This window comes from Terrapene carolina, unplaced genomic scaffold (genome assembly GCF_002925995.2).
Source record: "Terrapene carolina triunguis isolate 2854851 unplaced genomic scaffold, T_m_triunguis-2.0 Scaffold67, whole genome shotgun sequence".
NCBI lineage: Eukaryota > Metazoa > Chordata > Testudines > Emydidae > Terrapene > Terrapene triunguis.
This window is the reverse complement of record NW_020664418.1, coordinates 7,310,933-7,334,187: the sequence shown is the minus strand read 5'-3', so window position 1 is coordinate 7,334,187 and position 23,255 is coordinate 7,310,933. Positions and strand designations below refer to the sequence as shown.

Genomic DNA, 23,255 nt, shown 5'->3' with positions numbered 1-23,255 from the left:
GGGTAGTGTGGATGCAATTCAATGGTATTGGCCCCCGGGAGTGCTCCATTGTGATCGCTCTAGACAGCACTCTCAACTCAGATGCACTGGTCAGGTAGACAGGAAAAGCCCTGCAAACTTTTGAATTTCATTTCCTGTTTGGCCAGCGTGTCAAGCTGATCAGCACAGGTGACCATGCAGAGCTCATCAGCAGAGGTGACCATGGAGTCCCAGAATCTCAAAAGAGCTCCAGCATGGACCGAACGGGACGTACTGGATCTGATCGATGTATGGGGAGATATTTGAAAAAATCTCCAAGGGCATGAAGGACAGAGGCTATAACAGGGACCTGCAGCAGTGCCACATGAAACTTAAGGAGCTCAGGCAAGCCTACCAAAAAACCAAAGAGGCAAATGGCCGCTCCGGGTCAGACCCCCAGACATGCGGCTTCTATCTTGAGCTGCATGCAATTCTAGGGGGTGCCCCTACAACTACCCCACCCCGGTACGTGGACTCCTGCAAGGGGTTGATGATACTACAGGAGGGGATGATGATACTCCTGTAACAGGGATGAGGATTTTGGGGAGGAGGAGGTTGAAGATAGCGCACAGCAGGCAAGCGGAGAAACTGTTCTCCCCAACAGCCAGGAACTGTTTATCACCCTGGAGACAATACCCTCCCAACCGTCCCAACCCGGGCTCCCAGACCTTGAAGGCAGAGAAGGCCCCTCTGGTGGGTGTACCTTTGTAAATATAATACATGGTTTAAAAGCAAGCGTGTTTAATGATTAATTTGCCCTGAAGACTTGGGATGTATTTGCAGCCAGTAAAGCTACTGGAATGCAGTCAAGCAATATCCGTTCTTTATCTCTCTCTGTTATTCTCAGGAGAGTGATATCATTCATGGTCACCTGGTTGAAATAGGGGAATTTTATTAAGGGGACATTCAGAGGTGGCCGTTCCTGCTGGGCTGTGTGCCTATGGCTGAAAAGAAATCATCCCCGCTGTTAGCCATGCGGTGGGAGGAGGGGTGAAGTGATCACCCCAGAGAATTGGGTGTGAGGGGGGGTTTAGTTGGGTTTGTGCTGCACGTTAACCTGAAAACCGCAGCCCCTCCTTTTAAATGGCCAACTCATTTTAAATGATCAATCCAACTCTCCCTTTTTTTCCTCCCGCAGATGCAAATGTTTCAATGCTCCCGCTATCATCTCCGTCCCAGAGGCTAGTGCAGATAAGAAGGTGAAAAAAACGCACTCGCGATGAAATGTTCTCTGAGCTCATGGAGTCCTCCCGCACTGAAAGAACCCAGCAGAATGCATGGAGGCAGACAATGTCAGAGTCCAGGAAAGCACAAAATGAATGCGAGGACAGGAGGGACATGCGAGAGGATAAATGGCTAGAGCAAGAGAAGCGATGGTGGCAGCGTGATGAGAGGAGGCACTATGCAATGCTGAGGCTACTGGAGGATCAAACTGATATGCTCCGGCGTATGGTTGAGGTTCAGGAAAGACAGCAGGAGCACAGACCGCCGCTGCAGCCCCTGTGTAACCAACTGCCCTCCTCCCCAAGTTCCATACCCTCCTCACCCAGATGCCCAAGAATGCGGGGGGGGGGGCTCCAGGCACCCAACCACTCCACCCCAGAGGACTGCCCAAGCAACAGAAGGCCGGCATTCAATAAGTTTTGAAGTGCAGTGTGGCCTTGTCCTTCCTTCCTCCACCACCCCAATCAGTGCTTCCCTCCTCCACCACCCCTCCCGGGCTATCGAAGGAGGGCGGGGAGGGCGGTTGGCTTACAGGGAAGTAGAGTCAACCAAGGGGGTGGGTTTTCATCAAGGAGAAACAAACAGAACTTTCACACCATAGCCTGGTCAGTCATGAAACTGGTTTTCAAAGATTCTCTGATGTGCAGCGCACCCTGCTGTGCTCTTCTAACCACTCTGGTGTCGGGCTGCACGTAATCAGCGGCCAGGCGATTTGCCTCAACCTCCCACCCCGCCATAAACGTCTCCCCCTTACTCTCACAGATATTGTAGAGCACACAGCAAGCAGTAATAACGATGGGAATATTGGTTTCGCTGAGGTCTAACCGAGTCAGTAAACTGCACCAGCGTGCTTTTAAACGTCCAAATGCACATTCTACCACCCTCTGACTTGTTCAGCCTATAGTTGAACAGCTCCTGACTACTGTCCAAGATGCCTGTGTATGGCTTCATGAGCCATGGCATTAAGGGGTACGCTGGGTCCCCAAGGATAACTATAGGCATTTCAACATCCCCAACGGTTATTTTCTGGTCAGGAAAGTAAGTCCCTTGCTGCAGCCGTTCAGACAGACCAGAGTTCCTGAAGATGCGAGCGTCATGTACCTTTCCCAGCCATCCCACGTTGATTTTGGGGAAACATCCCTTGTGATCCACCAGTGCTTGCAGCACCATTGAAAAGAACCCCTTTCGGTTTATGTACTGGCTGCCTTGGTGGTCCGGTCCCAAGATAGGGATATGCGTTCCATCTCTCGCCCCACCACAGTTAGGGAATCCCATTGCAACAAAGTCATCCACTATGACCTGCACATTTCCCAGAGTCACTACCCTTGATAGCAGCAGCTCAGTGATTGCGTTGGCTACTTGGATCACAGCAGCCCCCACAGTAGATTTGCCCACTCCAAATTGATTCCCAACTGACCGGTAGCTGGCATTGCAAGCTTCCAGAGGACTATCACCACTTGCTTGTGAACTGTAAGGGCTGCTCTCATCTTGGTATCCTTACGCTTCAGGGCAGGGGAAAGCAAGTCACAAAGTTCCATGAAAATGCCCTTACACATGCGAAAGTTTCGCAGCCACTGGGAATCATCCCAGACCTGCAACATTATGCAGTCCCACCAGTCTGTCCTTTTTTCCCGGGCCCAGAATCGGCGTTCCATGGCATGAACCTGCCCCATTACCACCATGATGTCCAAATTCCCAGGGCCCGTGCTTTGAGAGAAGGTTGTGTCCATTGGGGGGGAGGGATAGCTCAGTGGTTTGAGCATTGGCCTACTAAACTCAGGGTTGTGAGCTCAGTCCTTGAAGGGGCCACTTAGTGATCTGGGGCAAAAATCAGTACTTGGTCCTGCCTAGTGAAGGCAGAGGGCTGGACTCAATGACCTTTCAAGGTTCCCTTCCAGTTCTAGGAGATAGGATATCTCCATTTAAAAAAAACAAACATCCTCATCACTTGTTTCCTCGCCTGCTTTTGCAGATTCTGCTACTGCAGGATAATGTGCAAGGTGTTTACAGTGCTCATAACTGCCGTGGTGATCTGAGTGGACTCCTTGCTTGCCGTGGTATGGCGTCTGCAGGACAGCAGAGTGGCAGCGGAAGCGTGACGATGGTTTGCAGCCCTACTGCACCGTCTGCTGCCAGCAGCACCCAGGACACAACAGCGGCAGCTGAGCTGAACGGGCTGCACACTTGCCATGTTATGGCCTCTGCACGGAAAAAAGGCGTGAAACGATTGTCTGACGTTGCTCTCGCGGAGGGAGGGGCGACTGACAACATGTACCCAAAACCACCCGCGACAATGTTTTTGCCCCATCAGGCAGTGGGAGCTCAACCCAGAATTCCAATGGGTGACGGAGACTACGGAAACTGTGGGATAGCTACGCACAGTGCAACGCTCCGAAAGTCGATGGTAGCCTCGGTTCTGTGGATGCACATCGCCGACTTAATGCGCTTATTGGGGGGACACACAATCGACTGCATAAAATTGCTTCCTAAAAAATCGACTTCTATAAATTCAACCTAATTTCATAGTGTAGACATACCTTTAGTCTCTCTGTGCCCAGATCCCCTTCTGTACTATGGGGATAATAGCACTGCCCTGCCCCCAGCAAGTTAAAGAAGTATGGATTGGATGAATGGACTATAAGGTGGATAGAAAGCTGGCTAGATCATCGGGCTCAACAGGTAGTGATTAATGGCCGGTTTTGTTCAACATCTTCATTAATGATCTGGGTGATGGGATGGATTGCCCCCTCAGCAAGTTCACAAATGATACTAAGCTGGGGGGAGAGGTAGATATGCTAGAGGGTAGGGATAGGATCCAGAGTGACCTACACAAATTGGAGGATTGGGACAAAAGAAATCTGATGAGGTTCAACAAGGACAAGTGCAGAGTCCTACTTAGGACAGAAGAATCCCATGCACTGCTACAGGATGGGGCCCAACTGGCTAAGCAGCAGTTCTGTAGAAAAGGACCTGGTGATTACAGTGGACAAGAAGCTGGATATGAGTCAACAGTGTGCCCTTGTTGCCAAGAAGGCTAACAGCATATTGGGCTGCCTTAGTAGGAGCATCTGCAGCAGATCAAAGGACGTGATTATTCCCCTCTATTCGGCACTGGTGAGGCCACAGCTGGAGTACTGTGTCCAGTTTTGGGCCTCCCACTACATAAAGGATGTGGACAAACTGGACAGAGTTCAGCAGAGGGCAACAAACATGATTAGGGGGCTGGGGCACATGACTTATGAGGAGAGGCTGAGGGAACTGGGGTTATTTAGTCTTCAGAAGAGAAGAATCTCCATCCTTAGAGGTTTTTAAGGCCTAGCTTGACAAAGCCCTGGCTGGGATGATTTAGTTGGGGTTGGTCCTGCTTTGAGCAGATGCTTTGGACTAGATGACCTCCTGAGGTCTCTTCCAATCCTTATCTTCTATGTTTCTATGATGGCTGGACATGCCTGATATGTAGATCACATGACTGAGTCCCCGAATCCCGCCACTGTTTGTGTGGGATGCTCCCATGTGACTTGGGAACCCCCACATCCACCTACACTGGGATTCACCCCTAAGTATCTTGCAAACACCGTTACTTTCTTCTATTCAGCAGTTTCTCATTTGATCCACCCTCCCTAGCAGCCATCTGGGTGATGCCCGCAGGGTGTGGAAACAGTGGCTCTATGTGGTGTTTTATTGAAGCATTGTCATTGTAAATTGGTCTGACTGGTGCCATCAGCGCTGCCCCTGCCTCTGTTCTCACTGGGTCTGCACCCGGCTCCATGGTTCCACAGAGTCCCATGCCGCCTGCCGGGCTTCACACTGCAAGGAACAGGCTGTCAGTGGTGGGGCCTAAAACAGAAGAGTGGTGGCAAACGTGGGTTCCATGAGGTCAGCTGGAACCTGGACCAGAGCATCGCGTCAAGGCTACACCAAGCTCCTCCTGCTGCTACTCTATTTCTCCCTCGTTATGTATGTTCCTCATCAAAAGTGTGTAACAACCCCCTTCACCATGGTTCATCAACAGGGATGGAACCCAGGACCTTCAGCCCAGGCCTCTCCCACTTCAGCTAATAAAGCAGCTCTGCTAGCTAGTAGCAGCAGTGGATTCTTATCCTCTGTGTGGATCTGCTACTAGAAGGAGACATCACAGTTAGTATGTTACAGCTCCTTATTAGAGGAGCCACTGCTGTCTACACAGCTAGGAATCATGTGCTCTGGGCTCACACGTGCTTTCTCCTCTGCTCTGCTGAGAGAGAGATTTCAGCAGTTGTATTGCCTACTCAGAGATGCAGCAGATGGGTGTGGAGCTTGGCACCACAGCACAGCCTGCTCACATGTACATGCAAGCACAGGGGAGCTCTGCGTTTGCAAGGCTGAACAGCAGCATAATTGTCCATCACAGGGAATCTCTTTTCAGAGACTCTGCAGAACTAGAGATAAGAAAGCCCTGCTAGCTCCCATCTAGTCCATCCCCTGGGGACAAGGCAGGACTGCTCCTTACAGCACATTTTCTTGGGCTTTGTTCAAGTGTCCCAAGTGACAAAGCTGCCACAACTTACACTGGGGCCTAATTAGCCAGTGCTTGGCCAAGCTGCACATATTTAGGCTCTTACCCTTTCCTCCAGAGTCAGTCCCTCCAATTTGCAATATCATTCTGGGAGCAAGATGCCCAGAACTGAATGAATGCCTCTTGGTATGGCCAGGCCCAGAGCCCCCTTCCAGCTCCTCCGTACCCACCCGGAGCATTGTCCAGAACTGCACTAGCCTTTTTGAGTCTAGGGGGTGAAAACAAGCACACATTTTTAAAGAGAGGTCTAATTAACAAAGGGCAATGTAGGGGTTACTGGACTGGGGCTCTGAAAGATTCAGTTCCAGCTTTGTCACAGACAACCTGTTTGACCTTGGAGAAAACACTTAATCTCCCTGTGCCCAGCTCCCCAGCAATACACAGGGAATAACCCTTCCTTTCTCTCTCCCTTTGTCTTGTCTATTTAGACGGTCCACTTTTCAGAGCAGACACTCCCTCCTCCTACGTGTCTGCCCAGCACCCAGCACAATGGAGCTGCCAACTCTGTTGGGGGAATATATACAATAACTTGGGGTGTATCAGCCTTACTTATGGCTCCTTTCGCCTGTTGGGGTTCAGTATTTTGCCATACTCCCAGCTTAGTACACCTACAGAAACCAACCCTGGACCTTGGCTCTGTTTTGTAAATGTTCCCATATCTTTGTTTAATCAGGCATCTAATCATAGCAAATACATTCATAATTGGGCTAATTAGCATATAAGGCTTAACTTTTATGTTCTGCAGATCACTTTGCAATAGCAGGATCTTTCTTTGGATCAGCAAGAACCCGGTCTCCTGCCCTCCTCAGAATATCTCCTGTCTGCTCTGCTGGTCTTGTTTTCTGCGGCTATAGTCCAAGGCCTAGCACCGGCATGTCCACACCTCACTGTGCCATAGTATATCACAGGGGTGTGGCTCTTTCTAATCCCATCTGGTGATCAGTTTTTGCTGTAAAAATGAATAATGCTAGTCCATGTAATTATACCCTAGCTGGTATCCCTGCAAACGTTGGGGCAGATTTATGCTGAGTACTATCTTATTCTGCACAAAGACTAATTGAAATCCATGGGATTGCTAGCAGAGTAAAGATGTCAGAATCTGGCCCATTTCTCTTAGTAGTAGGAAGCCCCTGGCATTTGCACAATGTCAGCTACCAACCAAAATTTGGCTTAAGCCCCATTTCATGGTGGATATTACACTACAGCAGATGGAGTACCTGCAAAATCTTGCACAATTGGCAGGAGGTGCGCCACAGAGGCCATTTGGAAATGGAGACAATGGAAACTGAGGTATGTGGGGGGTGAGGTTATCTGATTGGAAATGGAGTTGAAGGAGATGGGGTGGGGAAGGATTTACCCATTGGCAAAAGGGACTGTGGAAGAAGGTAGGGCAGGGTGTGGTTTCCCCCACTTGGAAACAGCCATTGAAAGGAGAAGGGAGCCCATGGACGTGGGTGATGAAGTGTTGCCTCATATTCTCTACTCACCAATTCTATCCAGCCTGTCCAGTGCCACCGTTTCAAAAGCCCTTCTCATCATGGGATACTCTTCCAATACCTCGTTGAAGTTGTCCACCGAGAGGGAGTAGAGGCGGCAGTAGGTGTCAGCTCGCACGCTTGCTGTGCGCCGGCCACGGGTCAACAGGCAGATTTCTGGAATGAAGACACAGTCTGAGAACCCTGGGACTGGGAGAGCGAGGAAACGACATCCCTGCCTCCACATTAACAGTATAAATGTTCCACTATGCAATAACATTTACCGAACAAAATACCAGAGAGCTCAATTGCAGTAACTGCTGTACAATATGGCACTGTGGGGATTCAGCTGATCTAATTAGCCAGCAAGTTCTGTAATCGTGGCTTATCATAGGTATCACTTGTGCATTCAGAATGGAGGAACTGTCTCTCTCACACTTTTCCTGGCCCACTGGGAGTGGAAGGTCACACCATGTCTCGCTGAAGCTAACTTCCTAGATTTGCAGTTAGGTCTTTGATTTGACCTGTGACCTCAGCGTCAGGAGGTTCAGCGATCCCCCATGCTGATGACATGTAGGCAAAGAAACTTACGAGTTATTGGTGGATCTGCTATGATCTTATTAACTGACAGGATAAGCTCACCTAGTGAAACCCCTTTATTACTAACATTAATGTAATTAAATTTCACATAGCCATTCTTAGGTCAGCAGAGAACACACAAACTTTCAACTTTGTGGCTGTACCACACATTGTGCGTGTATGTGTGCGCATATAAGTAATTGGACGATGCCTTTCCCCGGCGCCCCGTCTGGATCTGCCCCAGCGTAAGAGGTACTACTGCAGTGTAATAACTCTGACTGATGCTATAATTTTTAAAATCTGTTTTAAAAAAGAGCTGGCACCTCTGGGAGATGGTTCTAATGGACCCTGCCACCAGGAGGAAAGCCATTCTCCTCTGGCAAAGTAGATGGGTCCAAACAATGTTGCCCTGCCCCTCTGAGAGCAAGGGCACCACTAGATTCAGTGTAGTGCTCTCCTGTTCCCACTAGCCACTGGGTATAGTGGGCGCAGGAAGATCGCCAGGCTTTGTTGATGCCGCAGCTGGTATCCTTCCTTCCTTCCGCCCCCAATCAGGGAATCCAGCCAAAGGCATTTCTGGGGGTGAGTGCAGATTACTCAGAACCCATTGCCCATTCCAAACAGGGCTCAAGGTCAGCAAGTCTCTCCTCTATTTTAGCCCTTCCAGGGCCGGCTCCAGGCACCAGCTTGGCAAGCAGGTGCCTGGGGCGGCCACTTCGGAGAGGAGCGGCACGTCCAGCTGTTCGGCGGCAATTCGGCGGACGGTCCCTCACTCCTGCTCGGAGTGAAGGACCTCCCGCCGAATTGCCACCGCAGATCGCGATCACGATCGCGGCTTTTTTTTGGTGTGGTTTTTTGGGGTTTTTTTTTTGTTTGGCTGCTTGGGGCGGCCAAAACCCTGGAGCCGGCCCTGAGCCCTTCACAAGTCAGCCAGCCACCCTCTGAAGATTTGGAACGTGCACTGCATGTGGGGTGCTGGGGACTGTGCGGGGTGCTCATGTGAGAAGAGTGAGGAGACCCCATGGCCTGCTAGGGGGAGAAAGAGGGTCTCATGGCTGGAAAGGGAGGAGCTACAAAAGCTCAGCCGTTTCATGATGAAACCAACAAGTTTCACTTTGCTATTTCAGATCCATGTGAACCAGAAACTCCAATGGGATTGGAGCCCAGCTAATGGATCACACTGGCCTGGGTTTGCACAGTCATGCAAATATCCTGGAGCCTGCTAGGACAAAGGGGGTTCTTTAGTGAATTTGGGGCCTGCTGAGGGGGTGGGTAGGAGTTCCTCTGGGGAGGAAGGGTCCCAAGGTCTGTTATAGATGGAGGGGGATCCTTTGGTTGTGGAGAGCAGGCCACGGGGCTTAGGAGGTGGGGAAGAAGGGGCCCGCTCCGCCCATCCTCTCCAGGTCCACTCAGCCTCGGCAGGTTTAATGTTTGCTCTGGAAGTTGCCCCCATGTGAGGTCCGCTTGGTTTGGGGTTTCCAGGTGAAAGCTTTGCAGAGCCCTAGGAGTGAGAACATTGCAGTCACCAGTCCCACAGCGTGCAGGCAGGCAATGAAATCCCATCCCACTGTTTATCATCTCACTGTTGCCTCATGCCCCACTCCCCTGATGACCTGCGTCAGATTTAAATAGCGAGTTCTCTGTCGAGGGACTGTTGTTTTGCCCTGTGTTCGTACAGCACCTAACACCATGCAGCCTGATCCCTGTCCATCACTACGATACAATGCCTGGACAGCAGGAGGGATCAGGCAAAGGTATCTTTATAAGGAAGGGCCTGTGTTTGGCAGATCTGTTAATGCACTAGGAGCAAGGAGGAAATGACCATTAACAAAGGACATTAACAAAGCTTTCCCCCTCTTTGATGCTGATCTCATTATTGTTCTTGTATCTGTGGCGCTCCAGTCATGGGTCAGGACCCTGCTGTGCTATGCGCCACCCTAACACTGAACAAAAAGACAGTCCCTGACCCACAGAGGTCACGATTTAAGTGTAAGACAAGAGTCCTCAGGTGGAGACAGACAGACAAGGTGACAGAGGCTCCAATTCTGTCTGGTGCTGACCCCCTGTCTATCACAAGCACCAACATGAACCAGATGAGGACTGCCTGGGGAACAGCCATGGGTCTTGTTGCCCAAGCAGCACAGTTGGGTGGGTTACTGACTCTCACCTCCAAAGTAGGAGCCATCTGCCAGTTTAGTCTCCTTGTTGCCTTTGGTGAGCACGCTCACCACCCCGTGCTGGATGAAGTACATTTTCTTGCCGATGGTGCCCTCCCGGATGATGTAATCCCCCGGCTGGAACACCTCAAACCGCAGTTTGGTCAGCATGGACGTCACAAAGTTGGGATCGGCATTGGCAAACAGCGGCATGGATGCCACCAGCTTCCGGCAGTTGAAGTTTATGATTTCCTGGAGGGGTGGGGGGAAGAGACAGAGACACGCACAGAGAGAAACGCTTCAGTTAGGGTCAAAACCAAAGATACTATTCTCCCAAAAGATCCATCGTAGGATGGACACAAATCCAGTGCCTGCTGGGACAGCACTCTGGGAGGGCCTGGATGCTCGAATACAAGACATCCTTGCTCTCTCTCTAACCTGGGACCTGACAGTCACCTCCCCCACACACCAGTCTTTGGCAGCCATGCACATCGTGGGTGGCACAAGTGACATGCCCCATGAAGCAGCTAGAGGGCTCGTTCCTGGAAAAATGCTGTAACTCGCCTTGGCAGCCCTACGTCCTGCATTGTCCTTGCCTGCTTCCAAGATGCTAAAAACTGTGCAGATGTGCCCAGCCACTCAGAAAAGGAAATATCATGGGCAAGTGGGGACTTTGTGGGGGGAGAAGGTGGGCAGGATAGGTGCCCACCAGTTACTGTGGCCCAGGTTGGCTGTGACTTAAGGACATAAGAACTGCCATACTGGGTCAGACCAAAGGTCCACCAAGCCCAGTATCCTGTCCTCTGACAGTGGCCAATGGCAGGTGCCCCAAAGAGAATGAACAGAACAGGTTATCATCAAGTCATCCATGCCCTGTCACCCAATCCCAGCTTCTGGCAAACAGAGGCTAGGGACACCATTCCTGCACCATTCCTGACTTCTTTGATTTGAGTATCTCAGATGAAGAAAATACAACGTGATTGTACCTTTGTCATAAAATATACATGTCCTGTATATATTTCAGTGCATCACACCCTCTTAGGATACGACGGTGCTTTTCACTGCACTGCGCTGCTCAGAGTCACATCGATTCAAACTCAGAAAACAATGTGAAGTGAAATTGAGGCAAGTCATCTACCAAACCCACTTCCAGAAGGAATCTGATTCTTCCTTCTTGTTGCAATTTCCTTTTCGAGGCTCCCTTGTGTTAGTGAGAAAGGTTCTTCTCTCCCCTCCAGCCCACCCCCACCCTGGCGTTGGCAGTATGAGCTTTAAATTGTAGGGGGGCCGTCCATGTGCTGGGCAATAAACCAGTGACCTGGTGCGGCTGGCAGGCTGTCTGGGGAAATGCTGTTGCTTTGGCATATGAACTTGTGAATGACTCTGGGTGCCCGATCATTAGCTCTAGCATGGCTCCTTCATCTGCAAAGAGCTAGTCTGGTAATGCAACATCCGTGCACAGTGCATAACAGACATGCATTTGGGGGTCTCTCCAGCAGCAGAACCACTCAAAGTCACAGGGGCATTCCATCACATGGGCTCTTTTCCCTTTGTGACTAGTTTCCTCCTCTTTTTGGGATGGCTAGCAGAGGAGGAAGATAGGTATTGGGAAAGCAGCGACTTCCAGTCACTGCCAGTTCTGTAACCTGAATCAGGAAAAGGAGTGAGGAGCCCTGGCCTCACTCAGCCCCCCCAATGAACACTCAGGGCACCCCTCGTTACCTCACGCAGGGGCTCGCTCAGTTCTCCCAGGATGCTCTCCTCGTCAAACATCTTGCCCTGGTAGCGGTGCTCGTAGTAGTCATGGATCCGCTGGCGCATGTCAGCGGGGAGCTTGTGGAAGGACATGTACTGCTCCACTTGTTTGTACTGAGCAGGGAGACAGAGACAAGCAAAGGCAAGACATTACCGGGACACAATGCTGAAGGGCACCTCTACTGCCTCCAGTCATCTTAGCTGCAGACGCCTGTGCACGTCAGAGCAAATCTCAGATGGTGGCTACACCTGCCTCCTTCACACCGACCTGCGTCTGCTGTGTCTGGCAGAGCCAGGTGATGCAGAGACCAATGAGCCAGAGGAGCTCAGAGGCCATTCCCACACTCCCCAGAAATGGCTACCACACGTTTTAACCCTTAGCACAGTAAGGGTGACTTCTCCTCAGTCAGTTGCACAGAGGAACCCGAGACACATGTTCTCGGTGACCCAGGATCCTCTCCCTTCCACCTCACCCACCCAGCTCTCTCCCAGCTGCCTGGTGCTCCCCAGCCACTATACCGTCTTTCTGCTGGTTTCCACCTCTCCTCCCTACATGTGCTCTGTGCGCAGCCAGCCCTATCCTGAGCTCCCAGCAGACACCTGCCCGCCTCCATCGTGCCTCCCAGCGGCTTGGTGGGGTATTAGCAGCCAGGATCTCATGTCCAGAGGACTTGGGGTGGATTCCCAACTGAAAGTTTAAAGACAGAAGCTCTCACCTGTATTCCTGCCATTGGAATCCCTCCCCTGTCCCCACATTAGACTCCCCTGCCCAATTGGACTGGACCCAACCTCTTCTGCTCTGTGTTCTCAGGCTTAAACTGTTCGTTTTCATTTTCAGTTCAGGGGCAACCAATGTGGGGTTACTCAGTTCCTGCCAAATGAGCACTAACAGCTCAGTGCCAAGAGTTCACCTGACTGAAGAGTAAATGTGCCCATTCCTGCAAGGCTAACACCCAGAACCCCAGGCAGTGTCAGGGACCACCCAGGAGACCCTAAAGCCCCCTTTACGTGTCCTCAGAACAGTTACATGGCTGAGCTTCCCTTGCCCTCACACACCCCACCTCCTGCCTGTCTGCCGTTACCTTCACCTGGATGGGCCCCCACTAGGAATGAGCACGAAAGGCCCATGCTGGTCACTTGGGAATGACCTTTTGCCCCATTTGGTTAGATCAGCAGTGGCCTCAGACTGAGCAGTTGATGAAAATAATGGGCCAGGGGAGGCATTTGGGGGAGGTTTGCTTGGAGTACTGTTAGGCTGTCATGCACATCATGTCTAAGGGCAGCCCATCACCTCATCTATTAATGGCGGAGGAGGTCAGAGCTGACTTGAGACTTTCCACTCCCAGCTCTTCTAGGCTTTGGAATAATGATTTTGAGTTCTGGCAGCCGCCAACACTCAGGAAAGCAAGGGACTTATAGCCTTGCATTCCACACAGCTCTGCCGAGCCATCGCAGTTTGCATTCCTTACTGGTCCAGTAATGGGCAACCACACAGCTTAGCCAATACTCTTCAGTCCTGATGTGCAGCACCCACCAATCCCATCTCTATCTCTGCATTGCAGTCTTGCATGCACTCACTCCTGGTTTTGTCAATACAGCTCAGCTCTGACCTGGAGCACCCCTGCTATCTCAGCCCTAGTCCCATCCTGAGAAGAAACTAACAGTTCTGTCTAACTGTGGCAGAGCACAATTACCAATAGGCATCATGACAGCTTCCTACAGAAAACTCAATGCACCTGAGTCCTCCCATGGCAACAGCCACTGCATTGCCATTCCTGAGCCCCTCACACAGCTCCACCAGTGCACCTCCAGGGTGCCAACTGCTGTGAATTTAGTGCTGGCTTTTGAATTTGAATGAGATCAAACACTGATTCACTTCTGAATGGCCCGTAAAGAACTAGAACCCAGATCTCCACAGGCAGAAGGCTAGTGTACTAACTTGGTCCTCTTCACACCTCCGTGGGCATTTATATCTGTCCCAGGCTCACTCTCCATCTCCCTGGTACTCGATATCACAGAATCGCTACATTTCTCCACAGGCAAGGTCAGCTAGCCCTTCTCCCTCCCAGGGCAGGCCTGTTTCCTATTACACATGTAACAGAGTTTTGCACAGTTTAAACATTACAGGCTTGGGAAACTATTCTACAATTACGCTGACCAGTATCGTCTCACTATTCCTTTGTACTCCTTAGCTGTTCTCTCTTGTCTTATACTTGGATTGTCAGCAATTTGGAGCAGGAACTGTTTGTTCTGCATTTGCACAATGGGGTTTGGGCCATGACTGGGGCTCCTAGGTGCTAAGGGACTGGTGAGCTGGAGCCGGTTCGCACCGGTTCGCAAGAACTGGTTGTTAAATTTAGAAGCCGGTGTAGAACCGGTTCCTAAAGGGACGGGCGGCTGAGCAAGCTCCGGTCCGCGGGCCACATCCAACCCGCGGGACCGTCCTGACCGGCCCGCCTGAGTTCCCAGCTAGGGAGGCTCCCAGCCCCGCAGAGCCCTAGCGTGCCATGCTGCCGGCGCCAGCGCCCTGGGCAGCTCCGCAGCTCCTGCTGCTTTGAGCGGCATGGTAAGGGGGTGGGGCTGCGAGCTCCAGCGGCCGCGCAGCAACAGCAGCATGGTAAGGGCCAGGGGGCCGGGCCGGGACTGGGAGGAGGGGTTGGATAAGGGGCAGGGAGCAGTTGGAGGGGGGCGGAGGTTCTGGGGGGGCGGTCAGGGGACGGTGAGAGGGTTGGTAGGCGTGGGAGTTCCAGGGGTCTGTCGGGGTGGTGGTGGATGGGGTCGGGGCAGTCAGGGGACAGGGAGCGAGGCGAGTTGGGTAGGGGGTGGGGGGGTCTCGGGAGGGGGTGGTCAGGGGACAAGGAGCAGCGGGGGGTTGATGGGTTGCGGTTTCTGAGAGGGGCAGTCGGGGGCAGGATGTGGGTTGGGGTTGGATGTTGGGGGGGAGACAGGCACGTGGGGCTTGTACTCACTGCGCGGTTCCCTACCGGATCTTCGGTGGCACTTCGGCGGCGGGGGGGTGGTGGTCTTCACTCGCTCTGGGTGAAGTACCTGCCACCGAAATGCTGCCGAAAACCCGGAGCGAGTGAAGACCCCCCACCCCCCCCCGCCGCCGAAGTGCCGCCAAGGACCCGGTAGGGAACTGGTTCTTAGGATTTTGGGAGCTCATCACTGTGCTATGGTAATACAAATCAATAATAAATAACAACAACGTATATTACAGGGGCATCTACAGACTCCAACCAAGATCAGGGTCCCATTGTGCTAGGCGCTGTACAAAAACTCAGTAAGATATAGTCCATGCCCCAAAATCTAAACAGTCAAGAAAGACAAAGGATTGGAAGAGAAACTAAGCCACAGAGAGGTAAAGTGACATGCTCAAGGTCACCCAGCAGGCCAGCAGCAGAGCCAGGAACAGAAGCCAGGTCTCCTGAGACCTAGTCCAGTGTTAGATCCATTAGATCACAACTGAACCAAGCGCACAGCCTGATAGTCAGCCTGTTACTCAGCCTGGTTTTCTCTTCCTTACTTTCTTTCCATTCCTCTTAGTTAAGTCACCTTGAACCACTCTGCGTTATCCCATTCCATTTCCTAGGCACCTCTTCGCCAAGCTGTGAATAGTTAGAGGTTCGAATCTTCCCATAGAAGTCAATTACTCCAACCCCCTGATCAGTTCTGTTTTTTTCTGAACTCCCTCTAGTTTGCCAAAGTCCTTCTAGTTATGAGGTGCCCAGACAGGAAGGCGATATTCCAGCCCCTGTGCTGGTGTAAATCAGCATAGCTCCACTGGAATCAAATGGCCCAGGAAAGTCCATTACCCTCTTTATTACTTATGTGCATTCCTTTAGCATCTAACAGCCCCAACCAGAATTATGGCCCCACTGTACAAACAGAGTAGAACACAGGCCCTGTCCTGAAGGGCGTACAGCCTAACTAGACAAGACAGACATTAGCTAAGCTATTTAGCAAAAGCTGCAAAACAGTTTGTCCCTACTTTCCACTCACATAACAACCCCTCCACCACCCTCTTCTGTTCAGCAGTTAAGCACTCATTCCTCACTTTCCATACTTCATGATGCGTGGCCACCAGACACCAAATTTGTGCTGGCCTTTTCCACGGCCCTATTGCACTGCAGACACCCGCCAGTCTAATTTGGCTATAGTTTTGCCTGTAGATTTGCATTTCCACAGCATCAATTAACGGGGACGCAAGGGCTCATTTGATAGGACACGGGCAGCGCCGGGGGAGAAACAGGCCTTCAGTGGAACCAGAACCATGAATAAACAACATTCCCTCAAGGGTGCAAGAGTGGGCCAAGATGGGATGTGGGGAATTGTGCAAGATGTCATACAAACACGAAGTGAGAGACAGGCCTCACCCTGAGGAGTTTACATTCACAAAAAGCGGAAGAAAAGACAGTATTATTCTCCCCATTTCACAGATGCAAAGAGATTAAGTGACGTGCCAAAGATCACGCAGGAAATATGTGGTAGAGCCCATAAATGAATTCAGTTCTCTTCAGTCCCAATCCAGTACCTTAAACGAGACCATCCTTCCTCTCACATTATGGGTACCAGGAATACTGTTGCATCAAAGAAACCCAATATTCATAGCATTGTCTTTGCTGAAACCCACCGGCTCTGGCAAAACCTTTCCACCAGATCTACAATGCCCTGGACCCCATGCTAAGCCAGGAAAGCTTTGAGTTGCACAGTGTCTTGTGGGGCTCCTACATATTCCAATTGTCTCATGGCTATAAGAGAGGACTTATGGATATAAGAGAGGACTTTGCCAGTTTAACATGGACAGACACCACTGCAAGGTTATGGGACAGCTGAGCAGTCATTTCCGTGGCACATCAGATGGGGAGAGCTGGGGAAGGGACATCTGGGATGGCAGCTGTGTGGCCGTGTGGCACTGAAGGTAGTGGGCAGCTGCAGGGGCGGCTCCAGGCACCAGCGCACCAAGCGTGTGCCTGGGGTGGCAAGCTGCGGGGGGCGGCCTGCCGGTTGCCGGGAGGGCGGCAGTCAGGCTGCCTTCGGTGGCATGCCTGCGGGAGGTCCGTCGGTCCCGCGGTTTCGGCGGCAATTTGGCGGTGGGTACGCCGAAGCCGCGGGACCGGCGGACCTCCCGCAAGCATGCCGCCAAAGTCTGCCTGACTGCCATGCTTGGGGCGGCAAAATACATAGATCTGCCCCTGGGCAGCTGCATGTCTATACCCAGGGATCTCCTAAGTGTGTCATTCATCCCTATGCCACTCTAGACCCAGAGAAAGTCCCGTGGCTCACCCTGGCATGTGACAGATCCAGACCTAACCCTCTGCTCAGCAAGGACATGGGAATGCTGCAAACACAGAGGCAGGGAGATGACAGAATGCTGTAGTCAGCACTGCTCTACAGCACCTTCTCTTAGCTGACTAGAGGAGCAGTCTAGTGGCTTCTTTGGTGGCTACCTATTCCTAATTGGCTGTGGGGGAGCATTTCTGTGCAGCACAGGTGGGAGTAAATCAGAAGCAAATACATGGGGATGTCCCCGCAACCCTCTGCCACAGCAGGCTGCTGATCCTACTTGCAGAGGAGCTAGGGTTTTCATAGATTCATAGACTTTATGGTCAGAAGTGACCATTGTGATCATCTAGTCTGACCTCCTGCACAACGCAGGCCACAGAATCTCACCCACCCACTCCTGTAACAAACCCCTAACCTATGTCTGAGTTATTGAAGTCCTCAAATCGTGGTTTAAAGACCTCAAGGTGCAGAGAATCCTCCAGCAAGTGACCCGTGCCCCATGCTGCAGAGGAAGGCGAAAAATCTCCAGGACCTCTGCCAATCTGCCCTGGAGGAAAATTCCTTCCTGACCCCAAATATGGTGATCAGTTAAACCCTGAGCATGTGGGCAAAACTCACCAGCCAGCAGCCAGGAAAGAATTCTCTGTAGTAACTCAGATCCCACCCCATCTAACATCCCATCACAGATCATTGGGCCTATTTACCTGCTAATAATGAAAGATCAATAAATTGCCAAAATTAGGCTATCCCATCATACCGTCACCTCCATAAACTTATCAAGCTTAGTCTTGAAGCCAGATATGTCTTTTGCCCCCACTACTCCCCTTGGAAGGCTGTTCCAGGAATGACAGGGTTCCAGATCTTTCTCCTCTGGTTACGTCTTTCCTTGGAGCCCTCACAGCAGCTGATCCTCTAAGAGATTCGGGTTAGCAATGCTGAGATTACCTGCTGTAGCCACAGATACAAACTGCTGCTAGACTGGTTCAGGAAGGTGAGTGTTCTTGTTGTGCCACTGGCTAGTACTCAGTCCCCACTACTATTCAGTGCTGAGTCAGAGAGGAACTATACCCTGTCTGCTCAGCTCGATGCTGAAAATTAAAGAGGGCCTGATCTTGCTCCTTTGAACTCACTGGAAAAGCTAAATGCCAGTCTCAGCCTCACTGAGAAGGTGAGAGGGCATCTGGGGGACTGGGTGAGTAGCAGAGTGCTCATGTTAGAGTGTTTTCTCATTGCCAACTCTGAATGTTAATAGCATTTGTAATTTTAGCTTTAGACAGTCGCCCCCTTCCCTAGCTGAGCTCCTCACTCTGTGCAGGCCAGCCAGCCTGCGGGCATGATCGCTGTGCCTGTGCAAGGCCTGTGCCCTGGTTCTGTCATTTGAGGGAATTTTCCCTGGATTGTGGAGCATGAAGTGGGATCACAACCATAGCCCACCAGCAGCTCAGGGGGCTCTTCTGTTCTTTCACACAGCCTCTTGTCTAGAGACAACAGCCAACTGCTAGTTCAGAAACACCTGGGTTGTTTGCTCACAGGGTGAACTCTGATAACACTGCTCTACAGCCAAAATGCTTCTGAAATAAATGTAGTCAAACTTTACTAATTCTGGGTCACTGAGAACGAAAATGATGCTTAAAATTGTTGATTGGCTCTAGTTTTCAAGATATGCTATTGGGTCAGTATATACGACCCTTGACTTGGGAATGGCGGAGGATAAGTGAGTTATAAAGGGAAGGGACCTCAATTTAAACCAGAAATGACTAAAATACATCTTTGACTGGATCTATGAATAAATCTATGACTGGGTTTGGACAGTACTTGCTTTTTAGGCAAAACAATGAATGATGCAATCTGAAGCTGGTATTGCGTCATACATGATATGAATTGCATCATGTTATTCCTAGAAGTCATGGATGATGCAATCATAACGAAGCTTACATCACTCTGCTGAACAAATTGCCCTATATCAGCTCTAGAAATCATACAGTGTCGTGCTCTCTTATTTGTCAGTGTTTGATTTTGCAAAGGGACACATTTCTGTTTAGCCAAAGTGAGCAGAGATGCCTCGTACTTGTGTGAATAGTGCAGATAACTTCTGCTATGTTTGTGGTGAAGTGACTTTTGCATCACAAAAGCGCAGTATAACCACTATGGTTAAGAAAGCCTATCACCTTTATTTTGGCTGCAAAATTGGAGATCAGGACAAGAGGTGGGCCCCACACATATGCTGCAACACTTGTGCAACAAATCTTCGCCAGTGGTTGAACAGGAAAAGGAAATCTATGCCTTTTGCAGTGCCAATGATTTGGAGAGAGCCAACAGATCATACCAGCAATTGTTACTTCTGCATGGTGCCTCCAGTTGGGAAAGGTGTGTCAAAGAAGAAAAAGTGGACTGTGCATTATCCAAACATTCCATCAGCTATACGCCCAGTACCCCACGGAGGAGGACTGCCGGTTCCTGATGCACCAGAATCATTCTCACTTGAGTCAGACGAGGAAGAGGAAGAGGATGAAACTTCTGGTCCTGAACCATCAATGTCACAGGACCCACATTTTCTCCCATCCTCCTCCTCTGAACCACACCTCATAACACAAGGTGAACTGAATGACTTTGTCAGGGATTTGGAACTACCCAAGAGTAAGGCAGAGCTGTTGGGCTCCAGACTACAGCAGTGGAATCTCCTGGCAGGTGATGTTAGGGTTTCCATGTTCCGTGACCGTCAAAAGGATCTTGTCCCATTCTTCTTCATGGAAGGTGATCTTGTAGCCTGCAACAACATCGATGGTGTGATGGCAGCCCTCAACATCGTTCATGATCCAGATGAGTGGAGACTGTTCATTGATTCATCGAAGACGAGTCTTAAAGCTGTTTTACTGCATAATGGCAATGTTTTGCCATCAATTCCAGTTGGTCATGCAGTCCATATGAAGGAAACCTATGACGACATGAAACAACTTTTGAGGTGCATAAACTAAGACCAACATCAGTAGCAGCTCTGTGGCGATTTGAAGGTTGTTGCTCTCTTGCTTGGTCTGCAGACTGGATACACAAAGTACTGCTGTTTTCTCTGTGAATGGGATAGTCGTGCAAGAGATTCCCACTACATCAAGACAGATTGGCCACTCCGACAGTCACTGGAGCCTGGGAGGAAAAGTGTTCAGCATCCACCACTTGGTGAATCAAGGAAGATTTTGTTATCATCTTTACACATCAAGCTGGGTCTGATGAAGAACTTTGTCAAGGCCATTGACAAAACACAAGCAGCTTTCAAGTACCTCCGTGGAAAATTTCCAAGGTTAAGTGAAGCTAAGATAAAGGAAGGTGTCTTTGTTGGTCCTCAGATTCGTGAACTTCTTCGAGATGATGCATTTGACCATGCACTGCGTGGCAAGGAAAAGATGGCATGGAAAGCCTTCCAGTTAGTGGCAATAAATTTTCTCGGAAACAACAAGGCAGACAACTACAGGTTGTTGGTGGAAAACCTCCTCAAGGCATACAAAAGCCTTGGTTGCAACATGTCACTAAAGATACATTTTTTGCACTCTCATCTAGATTTTTTTCCACTGAACTGCGCAGCAGTGAGCGACGAGCACGGCGAGCAATTTCACCAGGACATTGCAACAATGGAGAAACGCTATCAGGGCAAATGGAGCCCATCAATGCTTGCAGACTATTGCTGGACAGTGACAAGAGATGCTCCATTTAATGAATACAAGAGACAAGCCAAGAAGCGCCGAGTAGACACTGAATAGGACTAAACTATGTACAGAACAGTTTTTTGCCTTTTGTTTCATAATAAATTTTATTTATATAACCCTTTTGCTGATTTTTAAAGTGTTACATAAACAGGACAGGTGAAATATTATCATGTAAAGCAACCATAAACACATGAAAAGACCTAGGTTTACAATTTATGATTAAAACTCTACTATCTACACAATATACATAGACATAAAATGTCAAAACTTAAATATCTTAGAAACAGTAGCCAATCAGTTGTTTTAATTGTCATATTTGAATTTAGCACATCAAAATACATAATAAATAGCACATTTTATCTCTGAAGCAGACGACTTCTCAAAAATTGTAGACCAGTGTAATTAGACTGAACTCCATTTTCCTACAATTGCCTCATCTCAGTGTCATCTAAGTTGCGGTTCAATTGCCTTTGATCTCTACAGACCAGGCACTCCCTGACCTGTGTCTCCAGAGCCATCCCATCAGCCAGGTCCCTATGTGACTCAAACCACAGCTCTCCCTTCCCTGCTCCTGCCCAACCAGCATCTCTCAACAGATTCAATAGAGCATTAAAAACTCACGGCTCCACGTTGCCTACAGTTTTACTAGTGATGAGAGAGCCAAAAGGCTCAGCGGGTCCATTCTGCACCCCAAAATGTCGATCCTTATCTGAACTTTACCTGAAAACTGCACTGGAGCTCTCAAGCTTCCTGGTATGTCCTGCCATCAGTGGGGCTGAGACTAACACATGCACAACGCTTCACGTAGCATTTAAACACCTAAGGTTCTGGTCCAAGACAGAACCCACAAATGCAGAGGCTACTCCAAAAATGAAAATGCACTGCAGGAAGAGTGAGCGGAGAACTCCCCAGAGAGGATCTGTTAGAGAGAGACACTGTTTCTTTTGATTGCGGTGTGAGTTGTGGGTGAAGGCTGCATCCAGGTCTGATTTCGGCAGGCCCATTTTGCCCAGCCTCTCTCCTGCAGTCGTCTGCTCAGTTCCCTCGCTTGTGCTCTTGAATTTGCCCGGAGCTCAGTGACATATGCAGAGATTAGTGATGCCCCCATGTTCAACCCAAAAAGACTCATTTAGGGATTATCTGAATCTCTCTGAAGAAAATTGGGGGGATTTAAATCTCAATTCATCTTCTTCAAGTCTGCTTTTCCCAGCAAGCCCTGGAAGGCAACACTAGTTTATTAGACGGGAAGGATCTTTTTCTCCCAGGGTGGGTCACTCTAGTTTCCTGTCTATTCCCCCTTCCCTGCACAGCTCACTCAAAGCTCTTGGGTGCTGAACACTTTTAAACTCATTTTACCCCATTGCTCCTTGTTATGGCTCCATGTGACAGCTATAATATCATAGATCTGGACACATTTCTCAGGGAATCAGCAAGGAAGGTTTCTGCACATAGGAAGACTAATCCCCTCCCACTCCTGGCCTTCCCCACTCACTCCTCTCTTCTCCAGTCCCCACCTTTCGCTTGAATCAAGATCAGTGCAATCTGTCACATTAGACACTGATCCTGCCAATACTTCCATACATGCTTAACTTCACACACAGACAAGGACTCCCACTGACTTCCCCAGGACTATTTGGGTGTGTAAAGCGAAGCAGGTGTGGTAGTGTTTGCGGAGGAGGGCCTTAGTCTGTTCTGTATGTCCTTTCCATAGCAATGCCCAGGTGATTCTGAGATGCTGTAGTAACGCAATTTTGATTTCTTATTAAAGATAGGACTAAACCTAATACCCAGATCTATCCACTCCTCAACCTTTAAAGCATTTGATGGCTGCATTTGGATCCAAAGCCACATTTTGCAAATACTCTTCACTGAATATCCTGGTTCTCAGCTCCTCTAAACACGGGGGTTCAGATCGGGATCATATTTTTACTGTTCAGCCCTGGCTCTATTTTTATACTGCAGCAGGAGGGTTTTCAGGAGCCATATATCACACTGAAATATTGAGAACAATCTGGGCCTGATCCTGCACTCAACGCCAGTGAGTCTGGTGGAGTCAGGGCCGGCTCCAGCATTTCTGCTGCCCCAAGCAAAAAAAAAAAAAAAAAAAAAAAGCCGCGATTGGCGGCGGCAGTTCAGCGGCAGGTCCTTCGCTTCTAGATTTGCCGCAGGTGCCGCCCCTCTCCCTTGGCCACCCCAAGCACCTGCTTATTAAGCTGGTGCCTGGAACCGGCCCTGGGTGGAGTTACTCCTGATTAACACGGGTGTAAGCAGAATTAGGGTCCTTATCTCCTGTTCTATTACAACCCCCCCCGAAATGGGCTGAAAACTCAGTGTATGTTTTTCCACTCTCCATGCAGGGTCCAGGCACAGTCCAGCCATGACCATCAGCCACCCCTGCTGCCGCACCAGGCTGTTAATCAGTCCCCATTCAGGTGAGGATGTGTTTCAGACAATCCCATTGCTGGACTGTGATGGGGAGGGGTCATTTACCAGATTGATGAAATGGAAA

At 50.0% G+C, this 23,255-nt stretch overlaps 1 protein-coding gene across 1 annotated transcript in view; it reads right to left on the bottom strand.

The window, feature by feature from the left end:
- The window catches only part of HCN4 (hyperpolarization activated cyclic nucleotide gated potassium channel 4), a 176,694-nt gene that overhangs the window by 16,307 nt on the left and 137,132 nt on the right, over positions 1-23,255 (bottom strand). Inside the window, exons 5-7 of the mRNA XM_024213759.2 lie at positions 11,730-11,876; positions 10,019-10,259; positions 7,285-7,449 (exon numbers count right to left, since the gene is read on the bottom strand). Of these exons, the coding sequence (XP_024069527.2) occupies positions 7,285-7,449; positions 10,019-10,259; positions 11,730-11,876 (553 nt within the window). The remainder of the gene's footprint in view (positions 1-7,284; positions 7,450-10,018; positions 10,260-11,729; positions 11,877-23,255) is intronic.